This window comes from Thamnophis elegans, chromosome 7, assembly GCF_009769535.1.
Source record: "Thamnophis elegans isolate rThaEle1 chromosome 7, rThaEle1.pri, whole genome shotgun sequence".
Taxonomy (NCBI): domain Eukaryota; kingdom Metazoa; phylum Chordata; class Lepidosauria; order Squamata; family Colubridae; genus Thamnophis; species Thamnophis elegans.
In genome coordinates, this window is record NC_045547.1 from 42,810,388 (window position 1) to 42,828,431 (window position 18,044).

An 18,044-nucleotide genomic window follows, 5' to 3' on the forward strand; every position below is an offset into this window, starting at 1 on the left:
GTTAGATTCTAGTTTAAGAAAAATGGCAAGCACATTAAACTTCAGTCTTGTAATGCTTCATTTAAGATGCACTTATTTAAAATTATGCACATTTATGTTCTGAAATACTTACATAAATTGCATTATAACTATAGAATTTAATATTCTAAGTCCTATATTCAATGTGCTGGCATATCCTACTTCATGGCTTCATGGATTTTACTGTTCGCATTGCACTTTGTCATAGAATGTAATGCAATTTGATGTGTTTGTTTATATCTTTTTGCAATGAGGAAAACATCTGACCTTTTTTATTTAGTGAGTTAAAGAATGCTGAGAATTACCAGATCAACTTTTGAAATTCTTGCCATTGTTGTACAACATTCTCATTTCTTCACAATGAAATATCATATATGGAAAGTATAAAAATAGTTTAAATCACGTTTTGTTTATCATTTTTGATCACATCATCTAGTTGTTATATACTGATTTATAAGACATATTGTAAATTTATGGTATTCACTGTTTGGATTTTACATTAAGAATGTATTCTAAATTCTTTTCTAGATTATAGCTTTACGTGAACAAAATGCACACATTCAAAGAAAAATTACATCAGGAGAGGGTCCACCTGATACAGAGCATATCAAAGGAATGGAGCCTGGACAAAAAATTCATGAAAAGGTATAAATTATATTTTTTATCTTTTTTTTAGAATCATCAGGGATTGAAAAGCTAAAATCTCTTTATGTTTATTAATCTTATGTTTAATAACTTAGTAGTAGTAGTAGCAGCAGCAGCATTGCTTCAAAACATTTCCTTTATTTTTGAGATATTTTTTCCTATTTTTAACTAATGGTAAAGCATATTTATCCTGCATAAAGCTGAAGAATAGATACAACTGGGGGGATCTGTATTGGGAACAGGTTGAGAAATCGTGACACATGCACCACGATCCGCATTCAATCCATTTTGTATGGACATTGTGATGTTGCATGCATGTAAGAAACAGAGCTTGTTTTATGAGATCCATTTCATTGTTCTGATGAAGCCTGAAGATTTTATGAATGCTTCTGGTTGCAATACATTTTTCAGATGATGTGCAGCATTTGGCCTTTAAGTGAAATATAATGTTTTAATGGCATCAAAACTGAGTAAGATTGACGTTCAGCTTTTGAATACCTTGGGAATTCCTAACCCTTGGGATTAGTTTCCAGGTCCCACGAAAAACATGTCAAATTCATAGATCAAAGTATCCAACATGCAGTTGCTGTGATCTAGGATTGTTTATTCACTTTACAAAGGTGCCTATTTTATTCCACTGCGTTTTTTCTTTTTTTCTTTTTTTATAAAAAAAGAGCCACAAACCTTAGCACCATTGTTATACTAAATTCAATTTGTTACTCCCTAATTATCCCTCTTAGAAACTAAACCAATTAAAGTACTTCAAGGCATTTTTTTTTTGAGTTGCTAACTGTATCTCCAACACCAGTTTGAAAGCCAAGGCTGAACTTTTCAAAACAGAGAGAAAGATTTGGATTAGTATGTTAAAATGGTTATTTCATTGGTTAAAATGAAATTTGACATCCTTAGGTTTGATTTACTTATACTGGTTTCAATTTATTACCATGTTTTTCAGAGTATAAGACACTCTGAAGTATAAGACGCACCTAGCTTTTGGGGAGGAAAACAAGAAAAAAAATCTTCCTCTGCCTCCCAGCAATTTGCCTCCTTGCAGCAAACAGCCTGTTTCAGTTTCAGTTAGCTGGATTAGCACAAAAAAATTCTGCCTCTGCCTCCCAGCAATTTGCCTCCTTGCACAAATAGCAAACAGCCTGTTTCCAGTGACGTACAGTCAGGGGAGGCAGGGTCTCACCACTGTCATCATGAAAAGAAAAAAAATTAAAAGGAAAAAGGCTGAGGTAGTTGCTGCCAGAGTCACAGTGGATGACTCTGCTTAGTGCTTAACTGTTTAAAAAAGCCTCTAAAAAAGTGCCCTCTGCAGGAGGAGGTGAGAGAACCACATGCCTCATTTAGTCTATCTTTATGATCACTTGAGCAGAGTTAAGCAAGGGCTAAAAGGTGAAAAATTCCTTATGTAGATGAGGCACGTGGTTCTCTTGCCTCCTCCTGTAGAGGGCACTTTTTTAGAGGCTTTTTTTAAACAGTTAAGCAGAGTCATCCATTGGAGACTCTGGCAGCAGCTAATCCAGCCTTACTTCAGCAGCTCTTGCCTTTTTCTTTTTACCATTTTTATATTTTCATCATGGCAGACAAGAGGAAAGTTGAAATCCTCTGTGAAACAGCTGGAAAAGGTATGTGGGTCGGAGGGAGGGGGGAGGAATTCAAAATTATTGTAATTTGTAAGTAATTGTATTATTGTAAATAGTGTGGGTGTGTGGGTGGGTGGGTGTGTTTTGCTGGCACTTTTTTATGTGGGACACAAAGGAGAGGTGGGAAGAGGAGAAAATTGCGAATTTACGACCAATTAATTTGAGAAAAGCTTGCGCCATCTCCTCTAAATGGTTGCAAAAAATCTTTTCTCCCGCCTTGCAAAGGCGGCATTTGGGGAGGAAGCTCCCCCCAAATGCCGCCGACGGGCCCAGTTGCTGGCTTCCAGTTTGTTCTGCAACCTGTGGCCGGAAGGCGAGGCCGAGGTGGCCTCCTCCTGCTGTCCCTTCGGTCTCACTTCACCCAAGGCCCCGCTTCCGCAGCCAGATCCTCTGCCCACACCCAGGCCTTTGTGGGCCAGCCCTACTTCCTGGCCCCAGTACAGCTCAGAGGTTTAGAGAGGGAGGAGTGGCTCGGAGGTTGGGAGAAGGGAACGGTGGTTCCACGGCTTTAAAGTGGCAGCAGGGCCCCGGCGGCAGGGCTTTAAAGTCCCGACACCTCATCCGCCATAGAACGGGGCACATCCCACTCTATGGTGGACGAGGCAGTGGGGCTTTGGCGGGGCTTACGGAAAGCCCCACCGGGGCTTTGGTGCAGTTTTCCGAAAGCCCTGCCGAAGCCCCGTCTCTGGCAGACATAGGGTGGCTTTTACCCGCTTGCCTCACCGGCCATGAACCTCACCGCATGTCACTGCCTATTTCAGTTTAGGCTGATTAGCACAAGGGAAAAAAAATCTGCTTCTGCCTCCCAACAATTTGCCTCCTTGCAGCAAACAGTATGTTTCAGTTTCAATTTCAGCACAGCCTGATTAGCACAAGCAGCTGATTGTCAGTTGCATCAGCCTGATCATGATGATCAGCTGTTTTAGGCTGCAGAGATTGCCATAGCCTATTGCTGCCTTCGTGGGCCTGTTTTCAGCCTCCGCACACCCCGTTTTCGGCCTCTGCATGCCCCATTTTCTGCCCATTCCAGGTGGCGGGATCAGATTTGGCCAAAAATGGTTTGTGTGGAGGCCGAAAATGGGCGCACGGAGACAGCAATAGGCAATGGCAATCCCTGCAGCCTGAAACAACTGATGGTCGGGAGGCTAATCCAACTGACAATCAGCTGCTTGTGCTAATCAAACTAAGCTGAATCTGAAACAAGCTGTTTTCTGTTTGCTGCAAGGAGGCAAGGACTACAATCGGTATATAAGACGCACCCACATTTTCACCCTCTTTTTGTGGGGGGGAAGTGCATCTTCTACACTGAAAAATACAATAATTTCCTCTTGGAGACTAGCCTTCAGATGTGTTGTCTCCAGAGGTACCTGTAGCCCTAGAGTTGGAATGTGTTAGAGCAAACAACAGAAATGAATTGCCAAATGGATTTGTCACTGCTGTTGTTCTAAATCACTTTAATCTGGATAGAAATTATTGTTCCTTGAAAGCAGTTGCTTATTCAGTATAATAATTCCCAGTTGCAGAAGAACTAGCATTTTGACCAATTATAATGCAATATACATGGTGATTTTATTTGGAACACGTATGAAAGTTCTGTATAATGAGAGTTTGCCTTTGAAGTTCTGAAGAGGTTGAATCAATAGAAAATAATATCCTTAACTGTACATTCTGTAAAATTAGAAAGCACTTCTTATTGTTCTGATTTTATGATCCTCCCATTGTATCTACAATGTATCTGTTTTTTTGGTAGTTCAAATCTGAAGATAAATAAAAGGATGATCAAATTTTGTGTCATGACCTGTAAAATTAAAGAATAAAAATGTATAGCTGTCCTTTAACTGGAGCAAAGCAGTCTCCTTAACTCAGAGATAAATTTGCTTTGTAATTTTTAGACTAGATTATCATATGCTAATTTATATCATCTTGAAAATATGCATACAGGAACTGATCATTATTGGATTTTGTTTCTTTTGAATATATAAAATAATATATATCAAATGCAATCTTTATCTGAAATCTTTATTAGCATGTTTCATATTGGAAGGCAACATTTAAAATGTTTTTTTTTCTCATTTGTGTAAGGATGTCAGACTTTTTGCCATTAGCTGTACAGTCCTTACAATGCTAGCAAACCATAAAACTATCGGGTGTCTGACGCTATTAGGACTTTGGGTTAGAATTCTATTTTTATTTTTGCTACAAGGATGTTATTTCTAAAATTCTACTTGTAATAAAATGTGAAGCATTCATTCAATAGATCCGTGGAGGGTTCATAATGTGATTTGATGACCAGAGGATAACATTTTAAAAAAAGTTTCCTTACATAAAATAATTTCTTAAAGGAGACAAAGGCAAAAAAAGGAGAATGCTAACCGGAATCCTGCATTTTCATGTGTCATTTTCAATAAACAGAGATCCCAATCATGATCTGAAGACTGGATTGCTTCAAGTCATTTTTCTGTTTCATTTTGTTGCATACTTAGATGAGGCTGCTTAATTTGCTCAAGTAGGAACTGTAGTTCAGCAATGCAGACAGTGTTCGATTTATGAGTGATGTCTTAGCGACTGTTCAAATTTATGGCAGACAACTCACTTCCAAACATCCAGTGCCGCCCCCCCCCCAGTCCTATGACTGCAGGTTGGGCACAAAAGGAGCCCGTATTTATGATAATTTGAAGCATCCCACAATCACATTACTGCATTTATAATAGTTTTGCCAAAAACTGGCACTAATTTCCAGTTTACAGCAAAACTGGCTTATAGGAAACCATTGGTTCCTTTAGCAATTAAACATTCACTTAAAGAATGCTCAAAACAGGATGTAAAATTGGGTCAGTCACATTGGTGATACATTTTGCTGTGGTCTTGATTTGCAACTGTGATGGACAGGCTCCATTATGTTTATGGGGACCACCTATATTCAGCACCATTAGTTCTCCTCCAGAAGTTTAAATTCTACAAATTGAATCTTTAACACAAAGATGGTAACAAATAATAAGTTAGAGATTCACAAGTAAACAAATATACTAACTAAGAATAAATTTAGAGTTTCATCAGTAAATGGATGTGGCTTCACTCAACTGGACACATCTTAGCTAATCAAGTTTTTATAATGGGCTAGTTCAGCATTTGTTCCTATAGCTAGCTGCCATATCTTTGTAAATATGTTTGTAGAAAATTTAGTATATAATGTTAAATAATATGCTAACAATTGGTAGTATATTGATGAGGTAATTTATTGTTTTATATGGCTATTCACAATACATGATAAACTGCATAATTAAGTTTTTGAAAATGCCAATATATTAAAGCAAGAAAATACTAGGCAGATTTTTTTGAGTTTAATAAAATTAGGAGCACTTAATCAGTCTCCCATGTGCTCTTACGGTTTCCAGAATGCATGAATTGCATGCTGGAGCCCTGGAAACCCGAAGACCAGCTGGCTGGTACATACATGCACACTGGCCAGTTGGTCTTTGAATTTCCGGACTCTGAGAAATTCAGACAAACACTTATCCAATCTCTTCTTTAAAACCTCCAGTATTGGAGTTTCTGGTTCAAGCAGAACACAAGCTTCAAATCATAGAACACTTGTGCATTTCTGACTCATACAAAACACAATTAGGCATATGCTAATAATGTCACACTCTCTAAAGAATATATGTTTCCCCAGAACATGTTGCTGAGATTGTATGAATTTTTTGTATGTCAGGAAGTTCAAGTGTGATTCATTGACTCTGTGGAAATCAGCAGGAGGCAAATAGTTTAGGTAGCTTTTACGATTTGAATAAAACTGTTAATGTTAGTCATTTATAAATATCAATGATCTATTGCTGTTTTTTGAGCCAAAAAAATAACTGTCTGAGTCAATAAGCACATAAAGAAGTTGACCAAAATGATATCCCGCTAGCACAAAATATTATAATCTTAACATCAGGTAAATATTTATATAGAAATCACAGTGGCACCTATTATCTCTTCTAAATGTTGGAATTCTTTCCCATAAAGCTATTGTTATACTTTCTAAATATATTTATCTCCTATTAAAGCTCAAATGAGTATAAATACTTAGAATCTTTGAAGCAATCTATATATTTTATAAATAAAGTAAATTTATAAATTCATTCAAGCAATTACTTATGCAAATAAGCTGAACGATATATAAACTAGGAATCAATTCCAAGGCTTTAAAATTAAAGGTAATATTTTAGTATTACCTATCAGTATTTCACGATAATATTCCTTTTGTATTAACATTAAATATGTGTTATTTTGCAGTTCCAATGCTTTCATGTTTAAGCAAATGAATTTCATGCTAAAAATTGGCTATAATAATAATGTTTATTTGGCATACTTCGCTTTATCATTTTTTTCAAGGTAAAACATTTAATAATAATTCAGCTTACCACATATATACATTACAAAATATTTGAAGAATAAATCAAATGAAAAACAAAACAAAGAGGAAGAATACATATACAAACATTGTAATAAATCTAGCTTTATTTAATCAATTAAATGATAACAGAAAATATTTATATATTCAATTTGTGGAAGAAAGAGACAGGAAAAGAATATAAACTTCTACAAAAACAACTTTGAAAAAAATTCTAAAATTCTAAATTCTTCCAAATGAGTGGCTGATTTTACAGGTTAAATATAGTTTAATGTACTTTGAGTACTACTATGGAGGTACCTAGTCTTTTGTAAGTATATTTCAGAGAGCATAACCAATGCGGAGTTCAGAATTAGTAAGAAAATATACTCTACATATCTATGTAGTTCTGATCCTTCTGATCCTTCTTGCTCTGGTTCTTACATGTATTGCTATCAGTGTTTGATATGTTTGTGGGGTTTTTTGAACAGCGTCTATCAAATGGCTCTATAGACTCAAATGATGAAACTGCTCAGTTGGTAGAACTGCAAGAACTTCTCGAAAAGCAAAATTATGAAATGGCACAGATGAAGGATCGCTTGGCTGCCCTGTCTTCCAGAGTTGGAGAGGTGGAGCAAGATGCAGAGACTGCTAGGAAGGACCTCATTAAAACTGAAGAACTGAACAGCAAATATCAGAGAGATATTAGAGAGGTAAATCTCTTTTGGATGTTAATCCTGTCCTCTGTTCAGGTTTGAGAATAATTTTATTTAGGGAAATAGAGTTCTTCCACAGCCAATTGGTGAAAAATAAATTTACCGTTAACATTTAAGAGTTTAAGATGTTTAATTGTAGGTGAATATTCTAATAGCACTTGTATTTTTGCATCCATGTGTAGTAGTTGAAGCACTATTTTGCTATGATTTACCTTGGGAAATAAATATGAAACATCAGAGAGGGGCAGGAAGGGATGGAGGGAGAAATAGATATGTGGGTTTGACACAAAATTAATCAATTTGTGACACACTGTAGAAATATAATGTGCAGTGCAGGTTTAGTCAAAAGAGTAGGTTAATCATCAAAAATAGTACTAGCCACTATAAAATTGTTTTTAATATATTGTGTGACATTCCCTTAACTTTGTTATATTGGAAGGATGTATCTGTGCATGTTTACTAATGTGTTAGTCACAATACATGTAAGAAATGATATAGAGACAAAAAAAGTAAAAGACAGAACTAGTCATTTGACAAAATTTTTGTAAATAAAGTCCGCTTATAATGATTGGATGCAGTAGTAGACAAACAAGCAATATCAGATTCCTTGTCTGCAATATCCAATATTAGGATCTGGATCAGGATCTTTGCATTTTTCTTAGAATCTGCACTTAAATAATTTGTCCATTAGGTTTAATGCTAAATCTGCATTTCAGTTTGTCCATTTCATTGCAAATATTTCCAACAGTGTTGAATAGGACATCTGTTGCTAGCCATTCCAATGTTATATTTTGACCTGCTGCTTATTCTTTCAAGGCTATGGCCCAGAAGGAAGATATGGAAGAAAGAATAACTACCCTGGAGAAACGTTACCTAAGTGCACAGAGGGAATCTACTTCCATACATGACATGAATGACAAACTGGAAAATGAACTTGCAAACAAGGAAGCCATCTTGCGTCAGGTTCTGTATTGGGATTGCTGCTACAGCTCAAATGAATTGTAGGAGAAACTATTCAGATAAGCTGTCTCCTCCCCTATTTATTGATTACATTTGCTTTAAAGTATGACACACTTGTTTGGATTCATTGATATCTACAGATTAAACTCAGGAATGAATTTGGAATTTGGATTTTCATACAATCAAGTTGAGAGGCTAACATAAATCATGTCTAGGATTAGACTATTTTTTTAAATAACTTGCTATCATGAGAAGGTATTGTTTTAGAACTTGTTGAGTTGTAAGACGAGTTATCTCCAAGTTAGGATGGCAAACCTTTAAAAATATCTTAGGGTAAGACAGAAGAAACCAAATGTAAAGGGTGGCAGATACATAGCAGCAAATCTAGGCACACATTAACTGTATAGATAGTTAAAAAGGACTGACAGTATTCTACATCATTATTTTACGCTAATAAATATAGCTTAATGATAAGGTACAAAACAGTCCAATTTTGATTTAACTAAGAATTAAATCATAGTAAACCCAATTAAAACACAAAAAATGTTCACCTTTTCAATGAACTAGTAAAAGCTATGGCAAAGGGAATGCACTCTGCACAAAAAGGAAAAAAAACTATAGCAGTTTATTCTCCTCTTGGTATATGAAAGCGGCTAAGCTATTAATTGCCCTTCCTGCTACATTTCATGAACTTTATAATCTGCAAATGGCATTCAATTATGTGAAGGTTTATTTAGTTTATTTTTATATAATTATTTATCTTGCTTTACCAATTACAGTTTAGGAACAAGAAAATACTTGTTCTTAAGTAGCTGGCAAAGAATACTAGCTGAGATATAGAATTAAAGCCCCATACAATAGAAATTAAAGTTTCCAAAACAGTGATAATGTAGGAAATTATGGTGTATGTATATGTGGAGGGACACAGTAGCTCAGTGGTTAAGATGCTGAGTTTGTCAATCAGAAGGTCAGCAGTTCGGCATTTTGAATCCATAACGCCATGTAAGAGAGAGAGCTCCCATTACTTGTCCCAGCTTCTGCCAACGTAACAGTTTGAAAGCATGTAAAATGCAAGTAGAAAAAATAGGAACCACCTTTGGTGGGAAGGTAATAATGCTCCATGTGCCTTCAGCATTTAGTCATTCCAGCCACATGACCACGGTTACGCTGAAGTGCGCTGGCTCTTTAGCGTAGAAACAACTAGCATGCATGTGCGGGAGAACCTTTACCTTATATGTGGAGAGAGAGAGGAAAAAAACAGTACATGTGTTGTATAACATTAAAATTCAGTGTGAGATTTTTATTATGCTAATTTGGAATTTCCTTGTACAGTAGATTCATAGGTGCTATTTATAATTTCTTCCATTTTCCTATCATACTACTAGCATACTTTAGAGAGAGGTGTAATATTTAGTTGATGTAGGTGGGATACATAGAATGGCAAGGAAAGTGGGTTAACTTACTAAATTTTCCCACCAAGGCATGCCTCCTTTTATTATTATTTTTCTTTTAATATTTGAACAATATATTTATTGAAATAAATAACACAGAAAACATTTTCAGTTTCATTGGGGACAGTTCTAAGAATCAGATTATTATAAAGCATAGACATTTTTTAAATTTATTTCCTTAAATTCCTAAATTGCTAGGAAAAAAAACTGCAGCATTCTGACTTTTTATCTATATTTTAGAGGCATATGATGGGAAAGGATCAGCAGTTGCCACCAGTATAAAGGTAGAGGTTCCCCATGTCGTTCCTGACTCTAGGGGATGATGCTCATATGTGTTTCCAAGCTGAAGACCCAGCGCTGTCCGAAGATGTCTCCATGGTCATGTGGCCCGCATGACTAAATGCCAAAGGCACACGGAACCTTCCCATCAAATGTGGTTCCCATTTTTCTACTTGCATTTTTACATGCTTTTGAACTACTAGGTTGGCAGAAGCTGGGACAAGTAATGGGAGCTCACTCCGTTACACAGCACTAGGGAACCACCGAACTGCCGACCTTTCTGATCAACAAGCTCAGCATCTTAGCCAGTGCGTATATGCATGTACTATTTGTAGAAGCAGGAGATTTAATTATACAATGAACCATGTTGGTTTGGGAAAATTTTAATCTCCAGTTGTTTCTATGAATCTGCATTCCCCCCGCCCCTTATCCTTCCCTCCATTGCCCAGTTCCTAATCTAACCTTTAATCTTACAATTTCTGGATTTCAGATGGAGGAAAAAAACAGGCAGCTGCAAGAACGTCTCGAGCTAGCTGAGCAAAAACTACAACAAACAATGAGAAAAGCTGAGACTTTGCCAGAAGTGGAGGCAGAATTGGCCCAGAGAATTGCGGCACTGACTAAGGTAATGTAAGTTTAAGAATAGGTTAGTATCTGAAAATTGACTTCTTTTAACATTGATTTTTCATCCCTTTCTCCTCCAGCACCATCAGCAGCAATAAAAGACTTTTGGAGTGGACAAGATCATTCTACTTAATGGCACCGTAAATAAATATTAATTAGACAAAATTACTTGCTTTAGTTTAATTTAATTTAATGGCAGAGGTATTGCTTTGTGTTTCTTTTATGGCTTGATATATTTCTGCCAATATAACAGAGGAGTTTATTTTATAATACATTGTATTATAAAAGAATTATGATTAATCCAGTTCAGCTAAACATCATGAAATTTATTTGTCATTGAATTTTCTTCATGATTTTCTACATCACATTGATTCAGCAAAACACAGAGATCGCTTTCATTAAAATAAATTACAAGGTTCAATGTTTTTTTTTTTTTTTGGCCATACATGAAGGATTCTGTGTTGCATGAGAGCATTAAGAGCTTGGATAGGACAAGTGCCTGATACTATTCCAGTAATATGCATTCCACATCTCTGGAATTTGCATATCTGCTCCATGGTACAATGTGCAAATTGCCAACTTAGTTGTTATGAAAGAACAACTTATAAAAAGTAAAGACACACTACATTTGTAAATCCTTTGCAGTTCCTCTTTATTATCTTTCAGATCTTTCAGTGCTTTGTACTGTGGAATTTCCTTTACATATCTTATTGTGCCACAATCTCCAGTTTGTCTTCTAAATAGTTACCTCCTCAATAAAGATGGAGAGAAATGATATATTTGATATTGATAAGTCTATAAAAACATATATGAATGATATTCAGTAGAAAGAACATACTTTTCAATTAAAATGTTATATTAAAAACTCAGAATGTTTGATCAAATGGTACAAAAATGGTTTCTTGTTTCCCTGCTTCCGTTTCAAAATATTAATGGATTATTCCTATTTAGTATCTATTCAAATATTTTTCAGTTGCTCATGCAGTCATTTAATGAGACAATATTTTCCTGCTCTGTTAGGGTTTCTGGTAATACACAAGAAGATCATCTAATCTGCAAAGTGATGTGTTGAAAAGAAAACATCAATGCACTTGAATGTTTCTACAATATTTTCTACAGAGAGAGTAGATGAATGAATATTTTTGTATATCATTTATTTTCCAACTGAACAAATGAAGATAAATGCATATATTAATGCTCTATAAAGCAACATTTATTATTCTAATTTAGAGTTCTCTACTATGCAGTCAGGTGAAAATAAGTAAGTTTTATTTTTCAATATATAGTCTATCAAACCAGTTCAGCCTTATTTATCTTCTGTACTGTCTGTTGATGAGGAAGGGTAATATTAATATTTGTGGTGATATTACTTATAAGCTATTTTTGTTACGCTATAAACGTATTAGCTGTTCCCAATCCTTTCAGGTCTGTTGTTCAATAAATATTTATGGTTTATATATTTCATTTAGATTTTGTCATGTAAATTAGATTTGTGTGTAGTTTAAATGACTTTAATTGAAGAAGGTAGGGGGAAGCTACTATTTCAACCAGCTAACTCAATCTGTGTTCTTTTTTGATATAGAGATTTCAACTCTCAAAAGTTCCCAGTCAGTTGGAACAAAGGTGTCTAAGTTAGTGGGTCCCAAGTTAGATAATTACATTATACAAAATATAGCTAAAACTGGATATATATATATGTATGTATGTATGTATGTATGTGTATATGTATATGTATATGTATATGTATGTATATATATATATAGTAGTTGACCCTCCTACTAAGCAAAGTATCAGAAACAACAAACAAAAACACAGCCAGGATCCTCTTTGAACTGTGAGGAATGGTAGGCAATAGATCTTACAAATCCAGCTCAGGCAAAGCCTTTAATCTTCCATAATATAACTCTTAATTGGCAGTTTGCTCAAAGATCCAGTAGGAGGAAAGTATGGTGGATATGTCTGTCACCTTGAGTTACTTTTGAAAACAATAATGGCAGAACAGAAATAAATAAATAAAGGTCTATGGGTTTAGGGACAAATGTTGTGGATAAGGAGCATCAGCCCACTTCATCTAACCCATCCAATTTCAATCACCAAAATAAGAAAACAGTTTAATGGCTCCATGTTGATATCCAATTTTGGAAATTAGATTATATCACTTTGTCCTTATCTTCATTTAATGTCTCTTTAAATTATATAGTATTAATAACCAGAGTTCTGATGAAATGTCATGTGACACCAATTTGTCTGATTAAGCTTTTTTCCAGACTGACTGAATTATTATGAATTGTTAAGAGAGCTGAAACTAATGGGCATATTTTAGCTCTGAGTAAGCCTAAACGTGGGCAGTTTAACTATGACTTAGTAATAGGACAGTGTAGATTATAGGTTTGGTTTGATGTCCTACACAGTAGTCCAAACAGTTTTGCCCTATGATACACCATTTCATCTAATTAATGGTTAAAAATATAAGAGTTTTAGTAATATATAGATTTAATGCTTCATCAATTTTTAATTTTAAAGAACTGAACTTTGAACTTTAATAAGATTTGTATGCCGCCCACTCCCATTGGGACTCTGGGCGGCTCACAACAAAGTAAAAACATTTAAAATATTAAAAATACAATGTATCCTTAATACAACATCCATACCATCCATACCATCAGGTAGGGCTGAAACTTAATCAACAGCCCCAGGCCTGCCGAAACAGCAAGGTCTTGATTGCTTTATGGAAGGCCGGGAGAGTGGTGAGGGTCCGGATCTCTGCGGGTAGCTCGTTCCACAAGACCGGTGCAGCTACAGAGAAGGCCCTCCCTCGGGGAGCCGCCAGCCGGCATTGTCCGGTCAACGGCACCTGGAGGAGGCCCAAACTGTGTGATCTTATTGGTCGTTGGGAGGTGAGTGGCAGGAGGCGGTCTCTCAAGTAGCCAGGTCCAATACCATGTAGGGCTTTAAAAGTAACGACTAGCACCTTGAAGCGGGTCAGGAGACCAATGGGAAGCCAGTGCAGCTTGTGGAGTATAGGTGTAACATGGGTGTATCTAGGTACACCCATTATCGCTTGCGCGGCTGCATTCTGGACCAGCTGTAGTCTTCGGACACTCTTCAGGGGCAGCCCCGTGTAGAGTGCATTACAGTAATCCAGTCTTGAGGTGATGAGGGTGTGAGTGACCATTTGAAGTGCCTCTCGGTCCAGATAGGGCCGCAACTGGTGCACCAGGCAAACCTGGGCAAAGGCCCCCCTGGTCACAGCTGACAAATGGTGTTCTAACGTCAGCTGTGGATCCAGGAAGACACCCAAATTGCGAGCCCTCTCCGAGGGGTGAATAACTTCACCCCCCCAGGCTAAGAGGTGGTATATCGGGACCATCCTTGGGCGGCAACATAAATAGCCACTCGGTCTTGTCGGGATTGAGTGCAAGCTTGTTCGCTCCCATCTAGACCCTAGCAGCCTCCAGGCACTGGCACATCACTTCAACTGCTTCACTGAGTTGGCACAGGACGGACAGATACAATTAAGTATCGTCCGCATATTGATGATATTTAATCCCGTGCCGTCGTATGATCTCACCCAGCGGCTTCATGTAGATGTTGAACAGGAGGGGGGATAGGACCAAACCCTGCAGCACCCCATATGTGAGGGGCCTAGGGGTCGATCTCTGTCCCCCAACCAACACCGACTGCGACCTGTCCGAGAGGTAGGAGGAGAACCACCTTAGAACGGTGCCTCCCACTCCCACCTCCCGTAACCATCGCAGAAGGATACCATGGTCGATGGTATCGAAGGCCGCTGAGAGATCAAGAAGCACAAGGATAGAGGAATGGCCTCTATCCCTGGCCCGCCAGAGATCATCTGTCAGCGCGACCAAAGCAGTTTCGGTGCCATAACCAGGCCTGAAACCCGACTGAAAGGGATCCAGATAATCTGTTTCATTCAAGGTCTGTCGGAGTTGAAAGGCCACCACCTTCTCGACAACCTTTCCCACGAATGGGAGGTTGGAGACTGGGCGATAGTTGTTCAAAATGGCTGGATCCAGGGAAGGTTTCTTAAGGAGGGGTCTCACCACCGCATCCTTTAAGGGGTGTGGGAAGGATCCCTCCCGAAGAGAGGTGTTAACAATCCTCTGGAGCCAGCCACGTGTCACCTCCCTGCTGGCCGAGACCAGCCAGGAGGGACACGGGTCCAGTAAACAGGTGGAGGCACTCACCGCTCCCATGGCCTTGTCCACTTCCTCAGGAGCGACAAGTTGAAACTCGCTCCATAAAATCTGACCAGGACCTTCCCCCAGTACCTCGGCTGGTACCGTCCAAGTGGAGTCCAGGTCCGTCCGAATCCAAGCGATTTTATCTGACAGAAACTGGACAAATTCATCAGCTCTACCCTGTAAAGGTTCGTCCGCGTCCCTCCCTTTCAAGAGGGAGCGGGCTATCCTAAACAAGGCGGCTGGGCGCGATTCTGCGGATGCGATAAGAGCGGGAAAATGCGCACATTTTGCCACCCATATCGCCACTATATAAGTCCTAACAAAGGCTCTTAATTGTGTTCGGTCGGATTCAGAGTTACTAGCCCTCCAACGTCGCTCTAGGCGTCTCTTTTGGTGTTTCATCTCCCGGAGTTCCTCGGTAAACCAAGGAGCCCTCCTGGATCCACTGCCGCAGAGAGGCCGTAAAGGCGCAATCCAGTTTAGAGCCTCTGCCGCCGCTATATTCCAAGCAGCGACCAAGGACTCTGCCGGAATGTGGGCCAGAGAGTCAAGTGCCGTCTGAAATCCATAGGGTCCATCAGGCACCTGGGGCGGAACCACCTAATTGGTTCCACCTCCCTACAGTGGGGGATTGGTTTCCGAAAGTCGAGCCTCACCAGGAAGTGATCTGACCATGACAGGGGTATGATCTTAATGCCCCTCAAACCTAGATCACATCTCCACTGCTCCGAGAGAAACACGAGGTCGAGCGTGTGACCCGCTATATGAGTCGGACCCTGAATTACCTGGGTCAAGTCCATGGCTGTCATGGAAGCCATGAACTCCCGTGCTCCATCAGAGCGTTCACCGAGCGACGACAGGTTGAAATCCCCCAGCACTATAAGCCTGGGGAACTCAACCGCCAGCTCAGCTACTGACTCGAGAAGCACAGGTAGGGCTGTTGTAACGCAGTTGGGAGGTAGGTACATTAGTAACAACCCCACTTGACCCCCAAGGTCCAACTTCACCAGAAGGGACTCACACCCGACAATCTCCAGAGTGAGGAGCTAGAGACACTCGGATAATGACAGCCACTCCCCACTCCCCTTGGTGTCGCGACTGGTAGAGCACCCGAAATCCTTCTGGGCACATTTCAGTGAGGGGGAATCCTCCCTCATGGCCCAGCCAGGTTTCAGTAATACATGCCAGGTCTGCCCCCTCATCTAATATTAGGTCCCAGACGAGGGGAGCTTTATGAATCACAGACCTGGCATTTAGCAACAGCAGCCTGAGACCAGGGCCCTGAGAACTCTCGCCATCTGGTCCTGGAGTGGAGCTGGTAGGGCCGAAAGGGGGGATCACTGTAACGTAGCGAACCCTCCTTCCCTGGTAATGGCTAGCCCTATAGCTCCCGTCGAACCTGCCTCTCCCAACAATGACCGGGATGCACCGGCCCATCCCCACACCCGTCGGCCCCACTTCCCCTCCTGTGGCCTCCGTTCCACCCGGCAGGCCATTCAAACCACACATTCTGGGACGAGAGGCGGGTCCAGGCCCCCATCCTCTTCTGCTTCTGCACTCAGTGGAGGGGGCACCAGGTCTCACTCTCAATCCCCTCATACACACCGGCCAGACATTCTCCGCATGCATACCCCACTAATAGTAAAATGTTAAAATATACAATAAAAACAAGATAAAAATTTAAGTCTAGAACACGTGGGAACATTCTCTCAGCCTTCCATACCAACATTCACTCCTACATTCAGCAAACAAAGATGGGCGCCGTTCTTGAGCCGTCAGGCGGTTGGCGCAGCTTTGAGATAAATAAGATTAGTAATAGAACAAGAGAGGAAAGTCTTTGCGTTCAGAAGCTTCTTCTCCGCTGGGTCCAGTAGAAGGGACAAAGTTCTACAGTTTAAAGTAGATGGGGGGGTTAACCCCGGTCGGGGGGGAGAGGACAAATTCCCTACCCACGTCCTCTTTGTTCTCCGCTTTCCCTTTCTGCAAGGATTGTAAATACAGAGTGGCATGCAAGGCTCTCGGCGAAGAGGGAGATCCAAGGACTCCATGGCCGAGCAGCAGCAGAGTGGCAAGGGTGGGAGCGGTCAAAAGGTGGAAACAGTTCAGGGAGGCAGCGTCATCTGGAGAAGGCAAGCCAGGAACAATCGCGGATGGTAGCGGCAATGGTAGTGGGAGGCGGAGGCGGCCACTGTGATCACAAGCCAGAATTACAGCATCCGATCCGTGGCGATGATTAAATGATGGTTAAAGTCAGAAGGGCCGTGATGGAAGGGGGGAGGGGAAACGCGCTAGGGTCGACGGTAAGGAGGCCAGTCGCACGGATCCATAGCGCAGTAATGTTAAACTCACCAACCCCCAGGGCGGCAGTACGGCTCAGCGGCGTCTCGTCAGCGAAAGCAGGGCCGTGGCGTTCCAAATTCAAGCTAACAAACTGCCGTCAGATGGAAAGTTGTCGCCCGCGGGACGAAAGGGAGGGGGGCACCCAGAGGTCACTCATCGCCCCTCAGCACTCGGCACCCTCAGAGACTGTCCATAGCCGCCAGAGTAATGCCCTCAGGCAAAGCATCACTCCGCAGCCAAACGCCATCCCGAATTCAAACCAGGCTCATTGCCAGCTAGAGAACCGCCATCCTTGAGGCAGGGGTGCCGCCCAAAGGCCGCTCGATGCCGTCCGACAATGCCGAAAACCGCCCAAAGCCGCCAAGGCAGCGTTTCACTGAGTAATCACTGAGCATTTTGCTATAAAATTTGCTGAAAGCTCAAGAGCTGAAACTCAACCAAATAAACATACTTTAGTATGTGTTGAGGGGGTGGGGACTTGGCTTTAATAAATGTTTGATGGCTCTCTGGTTCCTTTCCTTGTAGCCCTCTGAGAATTACATGACTTTAAAAAAGCCTGATTGTTACTGTGGAAGCTACCTTTCTGCATATGCAGTAAAGGTTGTTGACCAAAATCTATAGTCATAATTGATAGGTTGTCTTTATGAGATTTGGTAAGGACGAAATCTATGTAGTCTTGTCTGGGCAAGAAATGTAACAATCATAAATTAAAGCAAGGGTGGTAAATCTTAATTTATAATCAGATGCCCCAATTTCCCAAGACCTTGTCACTGAAATTTGGT

At 40.0% G+C, this 18,044-nt stretch overlaps 1 protein-coding gene across 3 annotated transcripts in view; it reads left to right on the plus strand.

The window, feature by feature from the left end:
• PPFIA2 (PTPRF interacting protein alpha 2) overlaps positions 1 to 18,044 on the plus strand; it is a 219,358-nt gene that overhangs the window by 149,537 nt on the left and 51,777 nt on the right. For all 3 annotated transcript variants that reach the window (XM_032221044.1, XM_032221045.1, XM_032221046.1), the window contains 4 exons: positions 547 to 663; positions 7,179 to 7,400; positions 8,220 to 8,366; positions 10,584 to 10,718. In XM_032221044.1, the coding sequence (XP_032076935.1) occupies positions 547 to 663; positions 7,179 to 7,400; positions 8,220 to 8,366; positions 10,584 to 10,718 (621 nt within the window). The remainder of the gene's footprint in view (positions 1 to 546; positions 664 to 7,178; positions 7,401 to 8,219; positions 8,367 to 10,583; positions 10,719 to 18,044) is intronic.